Source organism: Biomphalaria glabrata, chromosome 14 (assembly GCF_947242115.1).
Source record: "Biomphalaria glabrata chromosome 14, xgBioGlab47.1, whole genome shotgun sequence".
NCBI lineage: Eukaryota > Metazoa > Mollusca > Gastropoda > Planorbidae > Biomphalaria > Biomphalaria glabrata.
In genome coordinates this window covers 34,377,490-34,404,039 of record NC_074724.1, presented here as the reverse complement: position 1 = coordinate 34,404,039, position 26,550 = coordinate 34,377,490, and the positions used below count along the sequence as shown (strand labels likewise).

Here is a 26,550-nt window from a genome sequence, read left to right as displayed (position 1 = left end):
TTCTTAAATTTAGATTTGATTATGTGAAGCTCCATTTTCAAACCTTGCGATCTATAGGGCAGTTGATGTTAAGGTCACGTGTTTCTTTGATCAATGTTTAACAAGCAAGGCATAGTGTGGCCAGCACAACGACCAACCGCACTTACTTTCCCCAAATTCTGAATCATTAGTTACGTTGATTAAAGGGCCTCTAAATAAATAGTAGAAGACTGGGGACAAAACCTTACACGCGAAATCTTACAGCAGAGTTGAGTGGACTCAGGGGCGATCTAAAAATCCCGAAATTGTAAATCCCAGTCTTCACTGATATTCGAACCCATTACCCCAAGTTCGGAATTTTAAATTTAACTTTACTAGATATAATCCAGTGTTGACAGACTTTTTTTTTCAGCCGGGGGGGGGGGGGGGTGGGGGGCTGGAACGTTTGCGACACAAATGTCGCGGCAGTATCACAAACAGATAGACTATTCCAATAGAACTGATCCCCCAATCCTTCATCATGCACTGGGGGGCCGGAAAGCGTCGTGTCACGGGTCCGAATACGACCCACATGCCGTAGTATCGGTATCATTAATCTAGGTGTTTAGATTTTTTTGGGGGGCCATCGAGGTATAGTAAAAGTTGGGTATGGACTTCTTTGAAGTGGATACATCATATGAGTATGGAAACTAAAGACAGTGGCAATCTTTAAGTCATTTCATTACATGTAACATTTAAATAACCGATGAACAGTTTTTTGTATTCAGTAGCTCAAAAGGTTTTACATCGTCAAAAACAAAGAAAACAAATTTCCTGGTCTCTGAAGACAAGTATCATGCTTCCTCAGTTCCTAGTTCTTTTGGTTGTCCGATTTTCCGGCTGTAGACAGCATGGCTATTGTTCTCTGTTGTAGACACATGTACGAACACATGCATTACACATGTCCTCACATCCCAAATGACGAAACAGGGATTCTTCCGAAGGCAGCCGTCTCCAGTTTCCTTGGAAGCCTGGAAGCCAAAAAAATCCCGGGAAATACAAAGCTAAATGTTTTTATTGATGCGTTTATTAGCTGACAGATCAGCGTGAAGTTTCGTTGTTCTAATGCTGTTATGCCCAAATATTCTTAAGCTGGGCTAATCAACGCAAACAATGTTCCTGGACATCGCTCAGTCATCATCACGTTGCGGATAGGACGTGTGTTCGGCGCCATTGTAGTATACAGGTCCAACAGAACTTTTTTAGTCTGACCGTTTCTCCACATCACCATCGGAGAAACAAGTTGGCAGAACTGCACCGGCTTCCAGATGTTGACCTGTCATCAGGGCAAGATTGAGGCCAAACAGCCTTGCAATGAGGTCATCAAGACTTTGGTGTACTAGAAATAGTAGGTTATGATTACCATATCTGGTGTGACCATTAACGTTTACCCAATGAGGCTCCGGGACAACTATTTTCCATCAGTTGTAACCGAGTTAATTAATAGAACAGTAAAACATTGTACAACTATATAATGTAAAGTTTTGATGATCATATAGGGATAAATATTCCTTTTAAAAGTGGTAAAGCATGTAGCCTGCCTGAGAGCGTTCCTTCCCCTTAATAAAGCTGTACTTTTATTTTATAGAAAAAAAGGAGAGGCAATTGATAAAATGGAATGACAGCAGTGATCATTCCATCTACGAGGCGCATTCCAGGGACAACCTTATAACTTTCCGAAATAATTGTCACGGACCGCATCAGCGCAACAAATCGTCGGAATCCGGTGGAACCGATCGTCTGCGGTTTCATTATGCACCGTTGGCAGAAATTTTTGAGTGCCAGATAGTACTGTGTCTCGTGCCGGATGTGGCCAGCAGGCCATAGTTTGGAATTCACTGGTGTCATCAAGTTACAGGGGCGTTTCTGTACTACGTTGACACATTGTCGCCAACTTTTACTCAACCCCTTGAATGGTAATAAACATACATGCTAATGCAGGCGGTATAGCTAGTTGTAAGGAAATCCTTTGAATAAATGACAATGCTTTTAAAATTGAGATTTAAGGATTGTCTTTAATTTTTACTAATATTACAAATAATAACTTAATTGCATGAAAAGCGATTGCTTGGATCAAGGCAGGCCTGACGAGTTCCGCGGCCCAATTTGATGGATGCTTGCGAGGCCCGTTTTTCTAATTTTTTTTACAATAACAATTATTATTACTATTAATTAGATCATTATAACAATATTCTTTTATACATCATGCGTAGGAAGCAATTAAAACGCAATAGGCGCCAGTGGGTTACTTAAAGTTTCGTCAATCATACGATAGGCCTACACTAAATATGTTAAGCCTTTAAGTCCTACATCTTTAAAAGCCTGTGACAAGAGCCTTGAGTGGTAAACTTAATGTAAACTGCGGAGCCCCTGCCAGGCGTGGGGCCCAATCGGAGAAATCGGTCAAATCGGCCTAAGGCCGGCCCAGGTTTGGCTTATAAAATGGCGGGGAAATAGTCTTGAAGGGGGAAGAGAAGTAGATTTAAGTTTGTTAATGACATATTATAATGACATGCTAAGTGACCATTGATTTTAGAACGCGTCAGCTCAATAACTAAAAAGGGAAGGAAATCCTTACATGGAGATCGATGAATTATCGATACATTTAAGCTGGCCTAATTAGAGGTGATGACAGCCTAATATGACTGGTTCTCTCTTATTAAAGTACACCAGAGTCAACTTAACAGCACATCAGTAGTCTATACCAGTGATGCCCAAGGTACGGCCCGCGGGCCACAACCGGCCCGCAAACGTGGTTTTATCCGGCCCGCCGAAACGTCGACACAAAAAGTAGAAAATTCTTCCCCCCCCCCCCTTCCTTTCAAAAAGGTTGAAAATGTATCTTTACCTTCGTTAGGGCCCTCACTTTTTCTCTGATGGAATGGTACCATGACCTTTAATGAGTGTGCGTTTATGAGTTTAGAAATGGAACTCTGAATGTAGGATCTACCAGGAATAGTGAATGAATCTTTTTTTGTGGAACATGATAGATAATAAGCCAACATATTTTTGTAAAGAAAGTCTGGATGTTTTAAAAACAACAACATATACAGCGGCATTATAAAACAAATATGAAAGCCTTCTTGGTTTGAGCCGCGTATAAAAGATTAATTAAACTACGCCTAGGGATTGGAGGAAAATTTACCAAAGAAATTTATTAAGAAAATAAGTTGGTGGTACAGCTAGCTACAATGTTGCTCACATTTTAACTAGAGAAATGAAGTTATTTCTAGACGCGTAAAAAATTATAGACTTTAAATATCCCATTAATTAATGCAAGCACTAGATCCACTAGTTTCAAATAGATTCAGGTGAATTTTGATTTCATTTTTTTACCCTTTTGTTGATGTGGCCCGCGTCAAGCGTGTCGAATGTTAAAATGGCTCGCAGGTCGAATTAGTTGAGCATCACTGGTCTATACAAACAGCACATCAGTAGTCTATACAAACATCACATCAGTAGACTATACAGCAGCACATCAGTAGTCTATACAAACATCACATCAGTAGACTATACTCTACTAACTTCACACCAGTAGTCCACACTCTATTAACAAATCAAGCAATGTAAAATTTAAAAACTAGGCTTGTAGTCTATTTCATGAAACATATCAGTAAATCATAGCATATTAAGTATACTATTTCTAAAATGAAACCACCTTCCTCGGATTTCATCATTGACACATGAACATTAAATGAGGCTTATTTTGAACAGACTTGATATACACAATTTGTACAAGAGTGAGATTTTTTGTTTAATATAGTAGATATGACGGCTTGAGCTCGATTGATGGAAAATAAGCTATTACAATCAGGATCGGCCCTAGACCCCTAGTGAATTTGCTGGCCCCAAATGAAATAGAAAATAAAATTAATCAATTTTTTGGCTCATATTTGGCTATTTCTTCTCTTCAAAAAATTCAGTCCTGTGAAAGGCCCCCCACTAATTGAAGGCCTTAGGCTGCTGCCTAGTTTGCCAATGCCTAAGACCGGCATTTTTACAATGAGCAGAGTGGAAGCATCTTCACATTTGACGGAAGAGACGACCCTGAAAAGGATGCCATGTCCTTCGTTTGCCGGACGCCTGGTAGCCCTACTTCTAAAGCTGTTTTTGACATTGAAATCGACGCAAATAGCTTTGTTTCGTATAATTGTCCTAGCGAGTAATTTGTTTTTCACCTGCCTAGTGCTTTTCTATGTCCCTTATCACACCACCCACTCCCCGCACACATGTAAGCCTACTTTCCTTTAAGCAACGCCAACCCCAAGGGACGGAATCCAACAAAGCACGAGACGGGCACCCGGGAGTGAAAAGAATATCACAAAATAGTAATGTGTGGTACAGTCCGTGTTAGGCAATAAATTCTTATCTTAAAAAGTAATGATCGAAATCGCTTTAAAAAAGGTATTTGTGTTTATGCATTATAATTAAATTTACAAGATAATAATTATTGATATTGATATTTTAGAAAAAAAAAAAAAGAATAACGTTTCTTTCAGACCTAGCGATATATGGGGTAGGCCTACTTGATGTAAAGCTCAGTTATTGATATGTAAAGTTCGGTAACGTATCTGATTAGTTTTAAGACCAAAACAGATCTATGTACAGAACTACATATTACATATGTTTCATGCTCAGAACGCTGATTTACAATACCTCAGTATGTATTAGCCTACATTCCGTTCAACGATTAAAAAGTAGGACATTCTGACCAGGTTTTGCTTTCAAAAAATAATGTGGGGTGGAGGATGGGGGTTGAGTGGCTTGTGAGTCGAAGGATTACTGGGCTGGGGATTGAATCTTCAGGATTTTTTCTTAACGCCCCTTAGTCCACCCGACTCTAATGGGCACCTGGCCTGCGTTGGTAAAGTAACGGCGATTGGTCATTGTGCTGGCTATATGACACCCTCGTTAGCATTCGGCCGTAGAAACAGATGAGGTTTACATCTTCCATCGCAGATCGCAAATTTTGAAGTTACCTTTGCAATCAAAACGCCTTTAATCATATTTTGTCTGTCTGTGTGTGTGCGCGCGTGCGTTCTGCTACAATAAATAATTGAACTCATTAAAAATCCATTTTTCTCTGACACACTTTTGGGACTTCCATAAAAATCAAGAGATCGCTTGGATGTCAACATGCAAGAAAAATTGGAAAAATACTTTAAAAAACCACAAAAAGCTAAGATGATCGCTTACACATAATGAACAAGGTATCGAACGAACACTAAAGCACCTATCTAATATTTAACTAGACTAGCATTACACATCGGTTACGACCGTTGATTTATTCCTAGAATCCTAGGACACATGTTCTGTAACCCCTTAGCCTTAGGGTTCAAGCCCCCTCAACATATACCACCACATCTGTTCAGTGTCCAGTACCCCTCAACTTAAGAAAACATTAAGAAACATTAAGAAACTGGAACAGACTCAAAATAGAGCAGTGAGATTCATAACCAATGAATATTCACATTTGACTAAATCAACACATTTAGTAAAATCACTAAATTTAGAAAGCCTTCAGGGCAGAAGACTTCAAAGTAAAGTAGCAATTATACATAAAACACTGAACCATAATCTTCAAATACAAAAACTAAATTTAATAAAATACTCAGAAAGACACAAAGATAAATGTACACCCCTCGTCCCATATGCTAGGACAAATTTGTACAAATGCTCCTTCTTCCCTAGTGCTATTAGAGCATGGAATGGGTTGCCTGAGCCAGGAAAACCAATGACTTGGCAGAATTTAAGTAATTGGTTAATATGCATGACTGAATGCATGACGGGTAGGACGTAGTCATCTTCTTTTTTTGAAGTAAACTCTGTATTTTATAAGATAAGAAGTACCATTTCTTTCCCTTGTTCAATATCTAACAAAATAATTAATAACCAATAGTTGATTAACTAATTGGTGTTTTTTTTTAATTGATTATTGTGTATAAGTGCGAAATATCAATTTGATCCAAGATTGGGTGTGGGAGAAATAACGTGCACAAACTATTTATCAGAATGACAGAGCTGAAATAAACTTTGTAATATAAGCATCATATTTGTTTCGTTTAATCAGACACACAATGTTCCTTTATTTATTTTTTTTTCTTTCTTTGCAGATATCATCATCTGAGAATCGGCTGGTTGGATATTCAGAGCTACTGATGTTATTGTGATCCTTTGTACCTGGATAATCCAGCATGGAAACCGAGGACAGGTTAGAATTGAAATTGGATTAGACTAAACTCTGTTTAGAATCTTTTTATGCTATGTTTTTTTTTTTTTTTTAATTTCTGGGCAGCAGCAATACCTCTTGTCAGGGGGAGGTATGGCGAGAATGAATGTTACTTTGATATTTTGGTATGATTGTTATATCCCCTTGTGGTGAATGTGAATAGGATTGCACGTGTTGTGACCTGAGTGATTAAGTCTTCTTTGAATGTGCGAGAGAGTGTGTTAGTTAGTGAGGTCTTGCTCCCGGTCCAGGAAGGTTGGACGTTGCTTCTTTTATACACCATGCGTAGGAAGCAACTCAAACGCAATAGGCGCCAGTGGGAAAAGTCTCGTCAATCTTACGATAGGCCTAAACTAAATATGTTAACCCTTTAAGTCCTACATCTTTAAAAGCCTGTGACAAGAGCCATGACTGATAGTGATCTTATCTTATCTTATATAATACAGACGTTACTTCAAAAAAGAAGATGATTACGTCCTACGCGTCATGCATTTAGTCATTTAAGTCAATGACTTAAATTCTGCCAAGTCACTGGTTTTCCTGACTAGCTCAGGCAACACATTCCATGCTCTAATAGCACTAGGAAAGAAGGAGTATTTGTACAAATTTGTCCTAGCATATGGGACGAGGAATGTGCCTTAATATACTTACTGTAAATTGCGGAGCCCCTGCCAGGCGTATATAGGTTTCATTAGATTTGATGGACTAGTGTTTATGTATTTCTATTTATAAGTTGATGGACTAGCGATTTGTGTATAACACATTTATTGAATTTGATTAATTGTTTGTGCTCTATTGGATATTATTAAAGTTATTCATTGTTATTATCAGGAGTTGAAGATTATTGAGTAATAAGTAATTCTAATTGAGTGGATATCCGGAGTTAGAGAGTATCAAGTAGTAATTGTTTGTATTTGTGAACCCTCTTGCGAGCCAACTAACAAGTCAAAACAATAACGTGAACCATGACATCTAGGGGCAAGAAACACAAGAACAAGCAGATAAATTGAACCCTGACACCTCTCAACCGAACTCTGTTCTGGGCAGTTTTCTTCAACTACTCCCTTGTCATTCAAGTACCCCAAGCTTTGCTGATGTCCGACATCACCATGGTTTGCTTGAGCCTGCCCACTTTCCTCTCCCTGCTTATTCCAATCAAGTGCCTCCTTCTTACCTAGTGCTATTAGAGCATGGAATGGGTTGCCTAAGTCAGCCAGGAAAACCAGTGACTTGGCGGAATTTAAGTCATTGGTTAAATATGCATGACTAAATGCATGACGTGTAGGACATAATCATCTTCTTCTTTTTTGAAGTAACGTCTGTATAATATAAGATAAGAAGATAAGATATAAGCGCCTATCTACAACATTGATAGTACGTTTTCACAAGGTGTATCCTGTCCAACGCCAATTTTCGCTGTTCATGTCTTGAGATCTGGGTTTCTGTTTGGCTCTCTCCCACATGTGGTCTGGACACTAGACAAGTCTCGGGCCAGCTCATTCACAATATTGTCGGTCTGGAGTAGTTTTCATATATTTTTTTTTTGTCACTCTCATGTCACAATGACATATTGGAGTTAAGAATAAACTTTTTTTTCGTAAGATTTACTTTTTTTGACATTTTAGTTTATTTTAAAATAATTTTGTCAGTGTGTGCGGTGTCTGTCTGTGTGTGTGTGTGTTAGTGGTGTAGCTAGGAATTTGCCATCATTTTGGGTCCGGGGAGGGGCTTGACCTTTTTGGGAGCCCTTGCATTTACTGTAATATTTAATATGTAATGTAAAAAACATTTTCGAACACTCATTTGGGGGCCGCCATTGGTGGGGCAGGGGGGATTTTCAAATACTCCGCCTCCCCCACCCTAACTACGCCACTTGTGTGGCGAGTAGGCTGCGTAGACACTGAATGGCTGACGTAGCCTTGAAGTTTGGTAATACACAAGAGTATGGCCCCCTTTAAAGACTTCATTCTCTACTTTCGTTATGAAGGGGAAAACAATTGTCTATGACTTAATGTGCTTTAGAAATGACTAATGAGATGGGGGGGGGGTAGCGTTAACTCTTTCTCTCCGTAGTCATTGACCACATTCCGATGGAATTATTCATTTTGCTCATTTGCGTTTCACTATCCTGTTATGATTAAACTTCAATAACTTGTTTGTATGTAGGCTAATCAGGAAATGTTATATTAGGTTATATTATTAGAGAAGAAGCCATGTTCTTTTTATATAACACAAATTAACGTTTATACATTCAAAAAATTAATTTAATTTAATGGAGTCACAAAAACGCTAGTACCATAATTTAGGAGTGAAAGAGTTAATACTACACTTTCAACAAACTCTTTTAGTTAATACGGAAGTGATGGGGGTCGTAGAAAGGTAGTATTTTCTATCAATGACATGATTATGTAGGCCTAATAATAGTTGTGAAACAGGTAGATAAACGAGAGACCAATTATTTAATGTAAACATTCCACTATTACCCTGTGTTTTTTTTTTGTTTCATGTCAATATGTTTCATATTCTTATGGATTATGGCACCTCCATTTGCCTGCCAGATTGAGAAACACTGCAACGGAGATTTAAAGTCTTGCCCAGTTGCGTCAAATCATACACACACACAAAATTAAATTCCTGCATTCAAAGTCTTTTATGCTTCACTTAATTTGCACAGTCAGCTGTCCGTGAAATTCCTAAAACGCGCCTCAGTAGATCGGGCATTGGTTATGCTAATTGATTCCCCGTGTTCACTCAATGGCAGGTTGTAATCTAAGCCTCTAGCGATGACTTATCAAAGACTTTACTAACAAATTACTTAATGCCAGCTTGAGGTCAAAAAGTGGCCTTGACACCGTTGGAAATGACCTTTTTTTTTCTGGAACATAAAAAGTATCCCAAGCAATTGTGTCTTTTGTTCCGTTTTTTTTTTTTTGTCTCTTTAATTTTTTACACATGAGAGATTTAATGTTACCAGAGACCAGGGTTTTGACTTGGTATAGCTTTGTTCTTATTTATAGTCTCATTCCGATACTATCGAGCATTTTAAGGAGTAAGCAAAACATAAAACTAAATCTGATGGATTTATTAGCGAGATTAAAGTGCTACATTCTGTCAAGTTGTGTCACGTGATAACAACACTTTAAATGAAGTGGACAGCGGAAACCTTTTCAAATCTTTTTTTTTTTTAACTCATTGAGCTTACAACACGTTGGAGACTTTTCTGGCATCATGTTTAAGACTTCACGAAGCTAACACACAAACACACACACACAATATTGTAGTTGTAATAGGCCTAGATGTCAAGGACAGACCTACGTATAGGCACCAGCTTCGCAAATTCGCTAACGACAAAGACAATAATTAAGGGCTTTGAGCTGTGAAAAAAATCAACCTTGGTACCCCAATAATGCCCCCAAAGTGGATTTCGCAATAAAAATTAAAAAAAAACCAACAGAGGGCCTACCTAATTTAAGCCCTTTAAGTGACCAATAAACATAGATCTAGATCTTGATATAGATCATAATAATAAGCCTAGTAATAATAAAATTAAATTTATATTCCGCTGTTTACAAACATATAGGCCTAATGTAAACTCAAAGCGTTGTGATAACATGACAAGCATAAACTCGAGAGCTAAATGACAAACTGGGCTAAAACAGTTTTGAACAGATGTTCTTCTTGAATTTAGTGAAGCATCTTGTCTGAGTTTAATGGGGAGAGAGTTCCAAAACTTTGGTCCGTGAACCGAAAAAGCCCGCAAATCGTATCTTTTGAATTCCATGGACCGCAGTCATCTCTGAGGGACATATGGAGTGATAGAATTTGTGCTAAATAGTAACTAGACAGATCTAGTTTTTAAACACAATTTGAGCTACTTTAAATAAACACTTTTTACATTCTGATTTTTTAAATACAAGAACTAGTAGATCTAGATCAAGAGTTGTAACATTTTTTTTTGTTCAACATGCGCTTTGTATTATAAGATAAGAAGATAATATTCCAAATAAATGGCATGTATAATGCGAAATTAAAGAAGTATTTTTCGGACTTTTCCCCACAATTCATCTGAATTCACATTTGTATCCTCAGAATCAAAGATGTGATAGAAAAACACTGCTCTTGTATAATTTGCCATGATGTCCTTCGTCTGCCCAAGCTTTTGCCTTGTTATCATTCGTTCTGCACAGATTGCTTAGAAAAATACATTTCTGAAAAGGTATACAGTACAAAACTAGATCTATGTAGTGGAGAACTCTAGATTTAGTTAGAATATTCTAGACTTATACTGATACTTAAGTTTAAGTTACTTGGTACGTACTTTTACTTTATTATTTTATAAAACTTTATTTTAACTTTTAAGTTTAAGTAGCCTGCCTAGCCTCCCTACTCAGGCTACTGCCCCTAGCCTAGCCTTACGGCGAAAGTTACGGTTCAGTTACCTTTCTAGACTAGTCTAGAGGGACTAGAGGTCTATGTATATAATATATATTATATACTTATACTTATTATCTTATATACTATATAGATCTATTCTTGAAGTAGATGCAGATTTTACTAAAAATTAATAAAAAGTTCACTTAGAGTACTTAGACTAAGAAAAAAAATCTAAATCTAGTCTAGATCTCTAGATTATATAATTATTATAACAATTAATATATTACATATTGTTTTATATTAATGTTATTATCATTAGATATATCATTATATGTAAAATAACATTTAAATTAAAAATGTCATTTCTAGACTTTTGATTTGAGATTTGCTTGGGGTGTCTGGGTTATATGTGGGAGATTTCAGACTCAAAAATAATTGCAAAACTTAAGCATGGCAATAGAGTAGTGAGTTCGAAATCCGCGTATAAACACCGGAAGTAGTATTCCATTTTTCATATAAAACCTGCATAGGTCCATAAACGTTGGTATTTTGAATTTCATAGTAAAATTACATTTTTATTTTTTTTTTGTACAAAATTTGTGCTCAATGTGCTCTAGAATGTTAATATTTTCAAATGGCATGTCCCGATTATTCCAGTGTTGGCTTGTTTTTATTAAAATGAAGATCAAATGACTGCATATTTTTGTTTTTATGTTTGTCAATTGAAATAATCCGTGTTTCATCCTTTTCAAAAGAGGCTCATCTGGGTAATTACTTAAAGATTCGTAATTGATAACTTAGAAGCATATTTTCAATCAGATTTAATTAGAAAAACGTCTTCGAGTGAAGTCCTCTCGATTCACTCAAATATGTGACCAATTATCGATAGTTGACATTTTTCAGCACTGAACACTTTATTTTTGGACAAGTTGGCAGAAACAAAATTATCCATGAAAACAAGAGCTTTGCTAAAACATATATACATCCATCACTGTCAGTACGTATTTAAATCCATCTCAATCGGCCCCCTATTTATAACCATCTATGATTTGAATAATTTCTTTTTAAAAGCCATTGATTAATCTAAATATAAAATTAATTATTTTTACATAAGGTTAAATAATTTTCTAATTATTCCAATTCAATACAATATATGATTTAATGTAATCTATACAATTTAAAAAAATTCTTATTTATCTTTTAAATAAGTTTGTACCACTAGTTATTGGTAATGTTCATAGAATTTAAGCTTTGTTTGCATCATATAATTATCAACTACTCTAGCTAGGTTATTATTATTTCACTATAATTTTTTTTTACTATTATTATTATTATATTTTATTACTATTAATTTTAAGATTTTTTAATTAAAATATTATATAGCTATTATTGTTAAATACAAAAATATAAGAAATTGAATTACATTTTTAAAGGCAATACTAAGGTTTGTTTTTCACATTTATGTGAAACATCAAGGACACTTTACACTGCATTAAAAATTGCTAGATGCACCAGAGTTTCTATTTAACTCTCAGATTAATGCTTTTAGTTGTCCTCTAAATTAATTATCAAATCATGATATCTCTACTGTTAGTAAACTCCATCAATTTTTAAATCAAACTATACCTCAGTCTACACTGGGCATATTAATGAGTTTCTCATTACAAAGGGATTTATCAGGCCCATTAGTATGTATAAAAAAATGTGCTTCACCACAATACTTGGGCTGAAAGAATCTTAGGTTTTTTAATTTATTATCATGAAAAGCACCAAATGCTAAAATGGCTATTTTTAGATGGTAAGACAAAAGTCAATGGCAACAACGCTTGCATTATCTTTGCACTAAAAAAGAAATGAGCAAGACATAAATTTTCTTTTTGTTTACCAAGAAAAAGATGTGGGGAAATTATTATTGCACTAAAAAAGAGATGAGCAAGAGATAAATTTTCTTTTTGTTTACCAAGAAAAAGATGTGGGGAAATTATTATGGATTAATTAATTTAGTGTGGACAAATGAGCAAGAAATGAAATGGCAAATGAAATAAAAGCTGCTTTGAAAGATGTTGGTGTGCCTATTCTTAAAGAAAATATATTGTTTACAACAGCAAATAATCTAAGAATCTGTGAGATTACCCATAGCCTATTAGAAAAATTATGGATGATGCTGAGATTATAATTATTCTTTAATTGTGATAATATTTTACATTTCCTTAAATGTATTTTAATTTTATTTGATTGATTTGCTGATGTCTGTTATGATTGTAAATATGCTATTTTATTTCCAAAAAAACAACAACAAACATTTGTTGCAATAAAAAAAATCTATTTTGATTAATAATCAACCCATAAAATAGAATATCTAGACATTTTTCTTATATAAAATCATGCATTAGGTATTAATATTTAGAATGCATCTATTCTTTTCATAATATTAATTATGTTCTTCATTAACTTGTGTTGCAGATTTGATATAGATTTAAAAATTATTTACTTCATTCTTCAAAAATTACTTAAAATCAAAGTGTTACTTTTCAATTTTTTAAATAATATTTTCAGCATAATAATTAATTCATACTTTAAAAGTATAGATACCAGACACTTAAATAAAAAAAAAATTCTCTTTCAAGATTTAAATCTTTCAAAATGAATTTTTAACAAACATAAGTACTTTTCAATTACAAATAGTGTTTTACTATATATTCATTAAGAGTACACTTATATTTCTTTAAATAATAATTATTAATCCTATCAATACATTCAAAATTGATTCAATGTTACATGCAATAAAGAGAAACTCAAAACAAAATTAGAAAAAAATTGAGGATCATTCTTGTCACAAAATTAGATAAATTGGCAGCACAAACAAAAAAATACTCTTGACCTATTTCCCAGTTTGATTCAACTTCCGGTAGTGAACAGAAATGACATGGATCTAAAAAATGAAGACTTTCCCCCTCTCAAATAAAAATTAATATCTCCCCTTCCACTTGTCATACAATGATAAATTTAGTATGATTGGAAATATTTTTTCAAGCCCTTTTCAACCATATAAGTTTTATTAGTATATTGTGAGTTTGAATTTTTTATCGAACTACCTAAATAGAGAGATCTAGACTCTAGATCTATATGTAACATGCCATACTGATATTTATGTAATATAATTTCAATAGAATCTTTATTAATATTAAATTTAATGTTGATTTCTAGATATCAGAAAATGGTCAAAGAAGTTTTCCATGCCCCAAATGTTCTAAACCAATCATTGTACCTTCAGATGTGGATAATCAGACATATCTTGATAGTTTCAAAACAGATACATTTACATGCAAGTTAATCGAAGTCATTCAAGCATTTAGGTATTAGATCTAGTCTTTTATTAAATTTAGTATATTTTCTTTTTAAAATTTGTTTCTAAATGCCATGTGTTGCTGTTTTTTTTAAAGTGTAGAATCTTTATAAGTCTTAATATTGGATGAATGATATGAGAATCAGGAGTTGAAACAACTAAATGCATGTTGATTAACAAAAATAAATAAGTTTGCTTTATTTTTACAGGACATAAATAGTAAGCATTTAAAAGAATACTTTTTATAGTTCACTGAGATACAGAATAGTTCAAGAGTCATTTCTGAAGGAATAACCCTGACTTGCATTGTGTTCTGACCACCCAATAGCAAAACAGGAACCTTCTTTTAGATACCCCTCCACCCTCCCTCCCCCACAGGTCCACAAAAGAGATTGGACCAGAAGGCACTCTGCATGCTATAGAATGAAAGATGTGCTGTACAAAAGAAATTGAATATCAAAACAAATCAGACATATTGGTATATATAAGCTCTTTAGACTCTACCAAGCTATCGGTTTTCTTGACAGATTTAGACCCTCTATTGACTCTAGGGAAGACATGTATGAATTTGTCCTAGCGTATAAAATAAGAAACTTTCTTTTATGTTATCTTTTTGTGTAACTGTATTTTATTTGTTCTAACTTTACTCATTTGTAAAAAAAATAAAAATTTATAAAATTTGTCTTAATTAGTTCTGAAAAGTCATGTGACATTTGTAGTCGAAGAGATGTAACAGAGGCAGCGACTAATTGGTGCATGCAATGTCATGATGCTATTTGTGGCGACTGTCTAAAGGTAAACTTGTCATTTTTTCATCCAATTCTTACTTTCCGCTATTCATTGAGCTATGAGATGGAAGTCTTGTCGCTGTCAAGTTCATATACATGTTCGGAAACAATTATTTAAAGCTAAATATTTCTTTTCTTACAACAGGTCCATATCTGTGGGAAGACAACTTCTGATCACAGAGTGATCTCCCTTGAAGAGCTCCACAACCTCTCCCTTGAGAATGTCCTGAAGGACAATGTCCTAGAGAAATGTGTGAAGCATGAGGAAGATGTGAAGATGTACTGCATGAACTGTAAGGAACCAGTCTGTGTTGAAGTAAGGACCTACCCTGGCTTGGCCAGATCTATATTTATGCATTGGGCTGTGGGGTAGAGTGTTTGTATAGTAAGCTTTGTTGTACAACAGTCAAATCCTGGTGCTGGCTTGATTTTGAAGGCATTATTTTAAAGTTCACTCAACTCTTATTATCAGCACGTTTCTATTTCAAAAGCTACGGTCTGCAGGCTTTTTCAGTGCTTGGACCAAAAGTTTGGAACTCACTCCCCATTGATCTCAGATAGACAACATGCTACACTACTTTCAAAAAGAACATTAAGACCTATCTGTTTAAAACTTTTTTAGATTAGTTTGTCATTTTAGCTCTCGTGTTTATGTTTGTAATATTATCACAGTGCCTTGAGCCTACATTTTGTTTGTTAATAGCCCTCTATAAATTATTATTATTACATGCTTCTGACATTTCTGTAAAAATAAATTATGATTTGGCCCAGACATTCAGAATGGCGGTAGGCATGGTTTGAACTTAAGACCTTTGGATGACTGTCTGAAACATTTATCACTTGATTGGGCAGCCATCTTTATATTATATGCACACTGATGTGTATTATGTTTAGTGATGCGTTATGCTAGCTGAGAAAGTATGATCATTGTACTTGTTATCCTTAAGCTAGACAAACTGTTGGTCAGCTTAGTTGAATCTTGAGCTTTAACCAACATCCCAATGTCATGAATTAGGATAAGACTTTTTCCTTCTTCTGTTTTGGGTCACACAGTTTTGAGTTTACTTCCCTCATACCTATTCAGGGTTTCAGAATTGGACCTTTAAGTGTTTGTTTTATCCTCATTGCTACATTAAGTCACCGTAGTACTGTGTTCACTTACTGGGAACCCCATTTTCATTTCCCGATGCCTTGATAGGAGGCCAGGAACATTACCGTGTACTGTTGGTACAGAAAGGTAGTTCTTTAGACATTAATTTTCAAACTAAAACAAGACTGACACCCTGAGGCTATCTAGTGATCAAGGCCGAACATGGTGGTCTGACACCAGTATATCATTAGAATTAACCATAAAGTCAGGTATTTCAGTGGATAATAAGGAGTGCTTTGTGGCTAGTACAATGACCAATGACCTGTGCTCTTAAGGTATCAATTTTCATGCTGAAACAGGACACCCTGAGACTTTCTGGTGATAAAGGGCAAACATGGTGATCTCTCACCAGAATATCAATAGATTTAATTGTAAGATTAATCGTTCAGCTGTTTCAGTGGTTAATAAAGAATGCTTTGTGGATAGCACAATGACTTGTACTGGCCCGTACTCCACCTGTACTCCAATGTTAGTCATAAGGTAGAGATACCATCCTAGCCTCTACCACAGTTTCTTTTAAAGACTCTCAATCAAATAGTGGATTTACTACCATGACCTATATTCAATGTCAGTCCAGTCCACTGATTCACAAAGAAGGTGGGGAAAAAGAACTAGAAGGTTCTAGATGTCCAGTGAAGCTTCAAAGTAAAGAAGTGACCAGTAAGCAAATACACTGGCTGAAAGGGAAAGTCTATTGGGACAAGAATTATCGCGGTACCATATCTGTAAAGATCTTTACACAGGACTATACAAAAAAAACATTGAAAGAGATTGAAGTTCATTGTTGTTCATTGTTTTTATTGATTAGTTCATACAGTCAGTTGAGCTACCTTATCAGTTGATAGTGCTAATGATTATACAGTTTATATCTGTGAGTTTTTCACTGCTATTTGTTTTATCATTTGCATTTATATTGTTTTTCTGTGGATTGAATTTGGAAGGATGATACTTCAGCCAACTTAATATTGAGATTTTGTTACTTTAGTATTGAGATGAACCAGTGAGTGTACTTTCATGTGACATAAATCAATTAATACAAATACTATATCTCTCAATCAATAATGCCTGCAAAGTTCATTACAAATACATTTTTATTGTATCATTTGATTTTAATGTTAAATGTTTATTTATTAATGTTAAATAACATTTCTAACCATTGTGTCAATGTATTCAAAAGTGTTTTGCCACAGTGCATAGGAAGTGTGATAACTGTGTTTTAGTTTCTGACGCTGTGAAAACATTGGATGCAGATGTAGCAGAAGTCTTTCTAAGGCTCAGGTCTCTCAAGGAAGAAGGAAATGACTCTGTGCCAAGTCTGCAGACGCATGAAGACATTTTTGAAGCATCATTAAGAAAAGCGGAAACAGATATCAGGTTAGTATGAAATAGTTTTAAAATCCTGACCTGACAAATAAGCATGGTAAACTTGTATAATTATCTTATCTCATCAGAAGATAAAAAGAAAAGTACTATAACTCTGCTTTCTTATCCATGTGTTAATCCAGTCATTCATGTTAATTAAAGAATTGCGCTTCTCTTAGTGTTAAGTTCTCCTGGCTGATTCAGACAACCTTTGTATGTTATAATGCCACTAGGAAAGAAAATGTATCTATATGACTTTGTCCTAACATATGGAATAAGAAATCTAAAAATACAAAGCTTTATATTGTGTACAGATTCAATGAGCTAATAATTTCTTTGTGCAGTTAATAAGAAATGTCACTACGACTTTCAAAAACAAAATTTGTAATTCTCTTTCAGCCATTATTGCCCACTTTGTTGTTTTGTAGGTCATTTAAATTTATTTAGTAATTGTTTACAACCTAGTGTAAAGAAAACTATACATTCAATCTAAAGTGTATGAAAACTTTATCACCTCCTCATTCCAAGTGCTGATGGCCAGTGTATAACCAAAATTTTAACATGGCTTAGCTGTATAGTCAAAGTCAACCATAAGATTGAATAACACCTTCTTTCAACAGCACTGCTCTCTCTATATTTAAATATACTTTAGTTACTCTCAAGTGAATTTTAGCCATTAATCGAAAAGTGGAGTGGCTCAACCAATTGGCATCAGGAAGCAAAGGCAGAGCTATGTACAAATAAATGACCACATCAAACAAACTGGATAGCATCAATTTCCATCCCCGCAAAGAACAATCTACAATCTTCCAACTAAGAACAGGACACACAACTTAAAATTATCACCTTAACAGAATAAATCCCACTGTGCCACCCTTTTGAAACTGTGAATCATAACCTATTGAAATGTCCCATTTTAATCCATCTTAGGCAGACCCTACTGCCACTATAGCCCAACATAACCAACACCCTGTACGGCAGTGCTGAACAACTGAAGAGAACAGCACACTATTTTTCTTTGGGACAGTTTGCAAAAGAGCTCGGAGCTCAGCAGCAAAAAAAGTTGTCTAGAAGAAGAAGAAGAATATACAGTAATTGATTGAAATAATATCTAGAAATAAAATTACAACAGAGTATGTAAAAAGAGGCATGCTCTTAAATTGTTTCAAAAATGTCTACAATCGATTGAAGCAATTATGACCCACTTTCATTTTGGAAATGTCAATGTAATTACCGATTCTAATTTGATCAATACTATTTAAAGCAGGCCAGATTTCTTCTATCCCATATATGTTGCGCCAAGTCCATGCCATTTTTTTTCATTTCTCTTCTGCTTTCATCCTGTCGTCAGAAGATAGGCCTGTCCATTCCTTAATGTCATTCATCTCGCCTTTTATGCCTTGATTGTTTTTGACAAGACCATCTGAAGCATTAAGATAAGATAATTTTATTGATCCAATCAAATGGAAATTCCGTTTGACTACAATTGACTACCTCAGCATAACTACTTTACAAAAACAATATGGATGAAAAATTCGAACAACATTCACTCACCAAACACATACACATTCACAACCAGCGCTTTATGAATTGGACTTCTATGTACTTCTCGATGACGACAGTTGATCTTGTAACACTCTGACCATAGTGGGATAAAGGAGTTTTAAAATCTTTCTGTTTTAGTTCTAATGGAAAGGAGACGACCACTTCGTTCAGATCTTATGTAACAGTGGTATAATGCGTGCAGGTTGTCTTTAAGAATCGTGAGTGTTTTGGAAAATCACTACTCAAAACTATATTTCCTTGCCTGACACTTAACTTTGTTTCAATGTTTTCTTAGATCTTTAGCAGAGGAGCTGAGAAGAAAGATTGACATGAGTGAGAAAGATCTTCTAGAGGAGCTTCATTCAGCTGGCAGACATTTAAGAGAAAAGGTGATTAATACATGTGATGTTGATGAGTCGCTGATGGGAGGATAGACATGCGACATTATTCATCATTATAATTCTATAGGTGGGGTGTAGTAGCTGATTGGTAAGACACTTGTCTTCCTAGGGGATCTCAAGTTTGAATCATAATGAAGACTGGGGTTTTTATGATTCATCACGATGCCCTTAAGTCTAATTCTAATGGCTATCTGACACTAGTTGGGAAAGTTAAGGTATTTATTTGTGCTGGCCACTTGACACCTTTGTTAACCACTGGCTTTAGAAATATAAATAGCAAGGTCTGAAAGGAGAACTTTTTTTACCTTGCAATTTAATTCTGTAGAGTATTAGAAACTGTATATAAATCATTTATAGTTAACTAATACATATTGTTTTCATTGCTTAAAACATCAAAAGTTTATTGTTATGTATATCTATATTCGTGTTATTACTAATTCAAGTGTTATGCTGTTGGTAAACTAACTTCTTATTACACATTTATTGACATTTTGATCAATATCAATTTAAAGTCTTATACCTTTGTATCCATATCAATTTGAATTCAAATCCATATATACAGTTGTTTAAAAAAGAAATAAAATGATCTATTTTTCAGCCTCTGTAATATATTGTAAGAAATGTTAAACACACAATGTATTTGATGTTTGTTTTTTGGAACAATGACACAGCAGGGAGATAGTAAAAGGAAACAGAAAAAAAAGAAGAGACTTATAGAAGTATTTGGTTTTATTATATTGCCTACTCTGAGAGAAATAGGAATAAGTTGGTTAAAAATAGATTTTCTGGTAGCTGATCCATTATATTGATTTGGCGTTGGTTAAAAAGTTACGAAGATTTTACTGATGAGTTTTGTATCCATTTTTTGTGTGTGTGCATTCAAGATATAATTATTGTGAACATCAGTTTGAATAAATAATCCAGAAAAATGTTTCAGTCACCAATAACCCTTAGTCTCCCTTTTTTTTTTGTTCGCTGCAGTTGTCAGAGTCTAAATATTCAAATGGGATTGTGGATGTCTGTGACATGACCATTCTGACATCGGCACAGGAAAGACTTGATACTCTTCTGAAATATGGCAGTAGCTCTGAGGTCTTGGATGTCTACAACAAGCTGAAGGAGCTGTTGATGAAAGCCGAGGGAAAGAACTCTTCCACTTATGAAGATCAGGTAAAGAAAATAAGTTGTTTTTTGTTGTTTTTTTACAGAATTGTATTCAGAGAGATCCCTTTGCCTTTACAAATCACATATTCTGTTTTAACTAATTAAAGTTTCAAATTATCTTTTTATCACCTGTGTTCCAGTAGTTTCATTACACAACCCTTTGGGGCACCACACAACCGTCTTTCTCCATTCCTCTCTGTCTTTTGCCTTGGATAGAACTTCTTTCAATGGCAGACCTGTCCATTATTTTATGTTGTCTTCCCACTGCTTTCTCTGTCTGCCTCATCTTCTTTCTCCTGGTACTGTTCCCTGAAGGAAGGTGTTTGCAAGCCCAGAAGACCTTGTAATATGGCCGCAGAGTTTTAGTTTGCGTTTTTTTGTTTTTACAATAATTAGCAGGTCATCGTGGGGTCCAATCGCTGTAGTAACCTTGTCTCTAATCTCTTCATTTGTGATGCGGTCACATTTAAGTGGGCATATACTTTTTTCTTCCAGTATTTTTATTATACAGCTGAAACACATTCAAGTGGACTTATACAAGTCATATCTATTGTGACATTCCTATTTAAGCAACATTATTAAAATCCATCCATAGTCATTTACTTGTTGTTGTTTTTTTCTGATTCTGCACATTCTTTTGGAAGAGAATTTGTAGAAGTTTTCACATAGTCTTCTAAGCCCACCCAGCAGCACCCCATTCCCTTGTTTGTTTCTTGTATATCTTTCCAATTTTCTTTAGAACTGAAGATTGTTACATTCTAGCCTAAACTTCCCACAGGATGGCAGGGGGTAGGGTTCGAACTTGGGACCATCAAAATAACAGCCCAGATTGCATATCACTGTACAAGGCAACCATTCTAGATTTGCTAGAAAACATTTTCTCAGTTTGGGAATAAGATAAACCCATTTGTAGATCAACATCTTTAAACGATAAAAACTGTTTAAAACAGCTAATGTTTCTGCTTTTTTTAGTCATACAGGATGTGCTGTAAAAACCTTGTGAAAACACTTGGTTTAGAATTTTACAAAATTATTTTATCAATCACTTTGTGAAGATAGAAAAAATCCCAACCCATTCTAACTTCAGGAACCCACACCACCAACATCCTCAGAACTGGATTTAGACTTTGAGACCCTAAGCTATTTGAGACATTGGCCCTTTACAGGTCCAGGTATTATATTTTTAATGCCAACTTGTGTAACTTTTACGAGAATCCTGCACTGAATCTTTTTTGGCATTGTGGGCCTGCTGAGAAGTGCACTACTTCTCTATGGGACGGACAGATAAAGAGCCTTCATTTCAGCTTCAAAAAGCTGGCTAAATGTTAATCCTTTTCGGACTTATAAAAAAAAAAAAGTTAGTGAACTTTAAAAAATAAATAATTAAAAAATTTTTTTTTCATTTTTTCCCCCAGGATTCATTGAATTTTTAATGTGTGTTTGTTTTGGCTCATTATGCATTTCTTTCTTCACACAGCTAAAATGGAAAGTGAATTTTGAAATCGACAAGAAGGTCAAGGCTTTCAACCAAGATTTTGACCAACTGGGAGAGATCAAAGTTGATGATGGCTCTGTAGATGAAGGACTCTCCCTATGGGGGGTAACTGTGACATCAAGAGATGATATTGTGGTTTTGGATAGTAGGTTAGTTCCCTCAAGCATGTGTGATGATTCATTAGAAATTAAAAAAATTCAAGTTAAAAAAATATAAATAAAACAATAAGTTAATAATGGATTTTCATTTTGAACAAAATCTGCCTAAAAATCCATTCTTAGCTATTTGACTTTTAATTTTGATAATTTTCAACACCATATTTCAGTCAAAAGTTTAATAATGACAGCAGTAGTTCACTTATAGCTAAAAGTTAGCTCAGCTGACAGTCTGTTCTCTAGGATCACATGATAATTTTTAAAGTTTTTTGTTTCTAACATACCATCACAATTGTTATAAGATTGATTTTCATAGCCAGTTGATTATTGGTCTGTACACGTGCAACATTCTTTAGCCACTTGTTTGTTAACTCTTTCTCTCCTAATTGACGATACCATCCTTGATTTGACCCCATTAAATTAACTTAATTTTTGGGTTCATAAACTTTGATCTATCACAATAAATGTTTTCTGGTAGTGTGGTCAGTCTAGCTCCTGAATAGTGTGGGTTCACCATTCAGTATCATCGAGGATAGCTTTTTATAGAGAGCTATTAGGTTGTTGTTTTTTTTTGTGGGGACCTCCCGATCCTAGGTATTTATCATGGTTTCTGTTTTAGTCAGTTTCTAAACCTCAGGCTTGCATGCATGACTACTGGACTTACGAAAGTTTTGTGTCCTGTTACGAATCAGTATATGCACATGCTTAATCACTTGATCTAGATCTCAAAACTTAGTAACATCACAGAATTCAAAGCATAAATCTCATGATAGGGCAGTTATTGAATGTAAGTATTCTTTATGGTAACCCATGGCCCAGCTTTTCTAAGCTTAAAACTATTAAAGCATGCTTTTGATGATCATGAAGACCTTTTAAGAGTGTCTGGCTGAGAGTCAAAAAACGCTTGGCTAGTTATCATGAGGCTTGAACCTAAAACCCAACTCAAGCAGAATTATGATTGCTGTGCTCCTAAAGGCAGCATGGAAACCTACTCCCAAACACCCCTCCCCCATTGCGCACTGAGCATGCTATAAGCATGAAAGACGCTTTACAAAAACCTAGTGACGAGGCTTGTCGTTAATAACTTGTTTGATGAGTTTGTTTTTTTTTTCTGTCTGCTTTTTTTAACAGGAGTCACGTCCTGCAGAAGTTTTCAAGCGCAGGTGAGCGCATCGACCAACTGGCCCTCAGTGAGGAGCCCAGAGACATTACAAGTTTTGGTGAGGATGAGGTGGCCGTCTCTGTCGTGGGAAAACAGATTTTGATCCTGTCCACCCTGACCAAATTTATCCTGAAGCGGAAGATTGACACGCAGAAACAGTATGATGGTTTAGAGTACTCTCCCAGTCTTCGTCACTTCCTTGCCAGTTCCCTTGACAACAGCTGCCTGGATGTCGTTTCTCGGCTAGGGGAGGTAATAAGAACAGTGTCAGTGAACAACAGCACGGGGGATCCATTGTTTCAAACGCCAAGATATGTTACATTTACAAAAGATGGTACATACATTGTCAGGTGAGAGCTCTTTGTTTTTGTTTTGCCCTAAATTTTACACTAAAATATTATTACACTTTTTGAACAATTTTAATACATGTATAATATTTTTTTAAATTTTGTTTATTCTTGATAATTACACAAGTAAAAAAAAACATCTAAAGGTTATTATGGGGCCCTTACTGCATATTTCTCTTTAGCCTTGGTTCAAATCAGAATACTTATTTAAAAGAAAAAAATACTTTTTTGTAGAGTTTACCATTAAAAACCCCTAGGGTCAATTACACAGCACTTGCATTCATCATAAAGTGGAAGCGCAGAGTTTGGAAACCTTGCCTTGCACTTTGATTTAAATTTAGCTCATTCACTGGAGCCATTGTTGTATTGTAAAATTGTTTAGCTAATATATTTGTTATTGTAGGTTAATAGATTTTGTAGTCACATTTCTAGTTTTTCAGGTGTCAAATATTTCATGTAAAGTTGCACCTATATTTGAAAGTTTAAATTAATTCAATATTTTATGATTATTGAGGAAGCAATCCCTCCAGCTTACTCATGTAAAAACTTTGCTACTCATGTACCAATGTCAGCTATTTTCTCATGTACCAACCAAATTTCAGCTATTTTCTCATGTACCAACCAAATGTCAGCTATTTTCTCATGTACCAACCAAATGTCAGCTATTTTCTCCTGTACAAACCAAAGACTTTGTTACTTTCGCCTGCAACAACCAAATTTTTTTTTGTCTAACTTTTCCTGCACAAATTTTTTCAGTGATATTACAGGAAACTGTGTAGTGTGTTTGTCGCAAGATGGAGCTCAGCTCTACTCCTACCCTTCAGATCATGACTATGACCTTAGGAAGCCACAAGGAGTGTGCAGTGACAAGTTGGGAAATGTATTCATTGCAGAATATGCTAATAACAGAGTTCATCTTTTGACCTCCAATGGACAGTTTCAGAGGTAATTTTTTTTAACACTAAAAGCTGCATAGATGAGACCATTCTTTTATTATTTTGTAATATTAACATTTTAATCAAAAAGATGATGAGGATTGCCAAAAACATTTTTGGGGTTTTGTCATCAGAAATGACCTAAAAAATGTCTTCTAGATAAACTCTACTTCCCAATTCAGTCTTTTTGAAACTTAATCTTTTAGAAACTTAGAAAATGTTATCAATATCTGTTGATGTCAGTGTTATCTTTAGTTATTCATTCTTCACATTTTGTTCACCTGTCACATTTCATTGTACCTATCACATTTTGTTGACCTGCATAAGTTAAAAAATTTTTTTTAAAGGAATGCAGATTTAAGAACTTGTATATTAATTTGAGATATGAGGTCCACCTGTTTCTATACTATTCACTCTAGCCTGCTTTGGAAACACCAGCAACACATTTTAATATTGCCAAATCCATATGCAAAGAAAACTTAAGAGAAGAGCTATGAGTTTAGAAAAAAGAATTTTGGCGTTACTCACGGGAACCTGAGTTCAAATAGCAGTGGCTTCTGGTGTAAAAAAAGTAAAATCATTTCTAGAACTTGTGTAGAAGTCAGTCAGATTTTGATTGGTTACAGATTAAAAAGAAATATACTTGAGGTTCTGGCAGACTGTTGGATTGAATGTGTTTGTGTTTGTAAATTAGAACATAGGGACGGAAAATGGGAGTTAAGTCCATCAACAAAATATAGTCCATTGAACATTCTCATTTTGTTGTCTTCCTTGAAATAGCTATATAAACACCATTTATGGTCTTCCAAAAGCATATTTTTTTGTTTTAAAAATTAAGTAATAATATTTGTAAAACACATGAGATTTTTAAAACAGTATTAACTCTTTCTCTCTGTAATTATTTACCACTCTCTGATGGAATCAACGTTTGTATCGTCGGTTAGGACAGAAAGAGTTAAGAAGACAAGCTAAAAAAAATAATTAAAATATGCTCATGGTACAACACCTACTTTTAATCATTCATGTGTCCTTATGCTATTTCATTAGTATTATTCCAGTCTGTTACATATTATATGTAGACAAACTGAAAAAAAAGAACCAGCATTATTGTAATAAAATTGTATTTCACTTATTTGAATATAAAAAAAAATAAGTTTTCAATGTTATTTTTTAATAATACATTAATTATCTTACTAAAAAAATTCTCAATTATGGGATTATCAGGTGTCATAGACCACTTGGCTGCCTATTAAAGGGGCTTTAGTTTGAATCCGAACTAGAGCTGTATTGTGTTTGCTGAGCGCCAAAAAGCACAGAAGAGATTTGATCTTAGCATAATGAGCATGATATGACATGAAAGGTCTGCTATACAAGAACTATTTTACAAATATAACAACAAACTTTGTGTGCATTTCTTTGTAGGGTTGTGATAGACAAGGAGACTGGCTTGCAGAGACCAGTGGCACTTGCAATGACCCAGTCCAGCAAACTAGTGGTGGTCCAGTCAGACGGTATGGTCAAAGTGTTCAGCTACGAGAGTGAGCCCCACTCCCCCAAAAGCCCCGTCACCAGCAGCCACGGGGCCAACGAAGAGAAGGACCAGACAATACTTCACCACTACGGCAGCTTGGGCGTCAGGCGGCTGAGCAGCTACGGTGGCCAGGGAAGCGGAACCAGCTATGCCAAGATGTTCAACCACCCTGGGGCCATCCACACGGCTGGCGCCGGCTTCCACAGCTACAGGAGGCACAGCGAGAGCTTTTCCCCTAAGTCCCCATCAGCGCAGCAGCCCCCTTTCCCCAATCTTCCTAACAGTTTAAAACCCAGACACACTAACAACTGATACAACGCTTCTATTGTAAGCTCTTGCTATTTTAAGAGCTAAACTTCCTACAATCTTATCATGTAAGGAGATAACTTCTTTAGTCCCTTAATTAAAGTGTCTTCAGTAGTTCTCAAAGTATTGACTCCCATGAACAACTTTTATTGTGTTTTCATTAAGCATAAAATCTCATTAAAGTGGCCCTCTAGAGGTGCCTCATCAATTAAAGCTACTTGTAAATATTTAAAAAAAAAAAA

The 26,550-nt window shown here is 35.1% G+C and overlaps 1 protein-coding gene across 1 annotated transcript in view; it reads left to right on the top strand.

Annotated features, from left to right (window-relative positions):
* The window catches only part of LOC106058957 (tripartite motif-containing protein 2-like), a 52,817-nt gene extending 26,267 nt beyond the window's left edge, over positions 1–26,550 (top strand). Inside the window, exons 2-13 of the mRNA XM_056010462.1 lie at positions 6,132–6,229; positions 10,337–10,463; positions 13,829–13,977; positions 14,660–14,762; positions 14,901–15,071; positions 17,083–17,279; positions 19,108–19,201; positions 20,195–20,383; positions 21,855–22,021; positions 23,159–23,539; positions 24,293–24,481; positions 25,894–26,550. Of these exons, the coding sequence (XP_055866437.1) occupies positions 6,213–6,229; positions 10,337–10,463; positions 13,829–13,977; positions 14,660–14,762; positions 14,901–15,071; positions 17,083–17,279; positions 19,108–19,201; positions 20,195–20,383; positions 21,855–22,021; positions 23,159–23,539; positions 24,293–24,481; positions 25,894–26,314 (2,205 nt within the window). The 5' untranslated portion in view covers positions 6,132–6,212 and the 3' untranslated portion in view covers positions 26,315–26,550. The remainder of the gene's footprint in view (positions 1–6,131; positions 6,230–10,336; positions 10,464–13,828; positions 13,978–14,659; positions 14,763–14,900; positions 15,072–17,082; positions 17,280–19,107; positions 19,202–20,194; positions 20,384–21,854; positions 22,022–23,158; positions 23,540–24,292; positions 24,482–25,893) is intronic.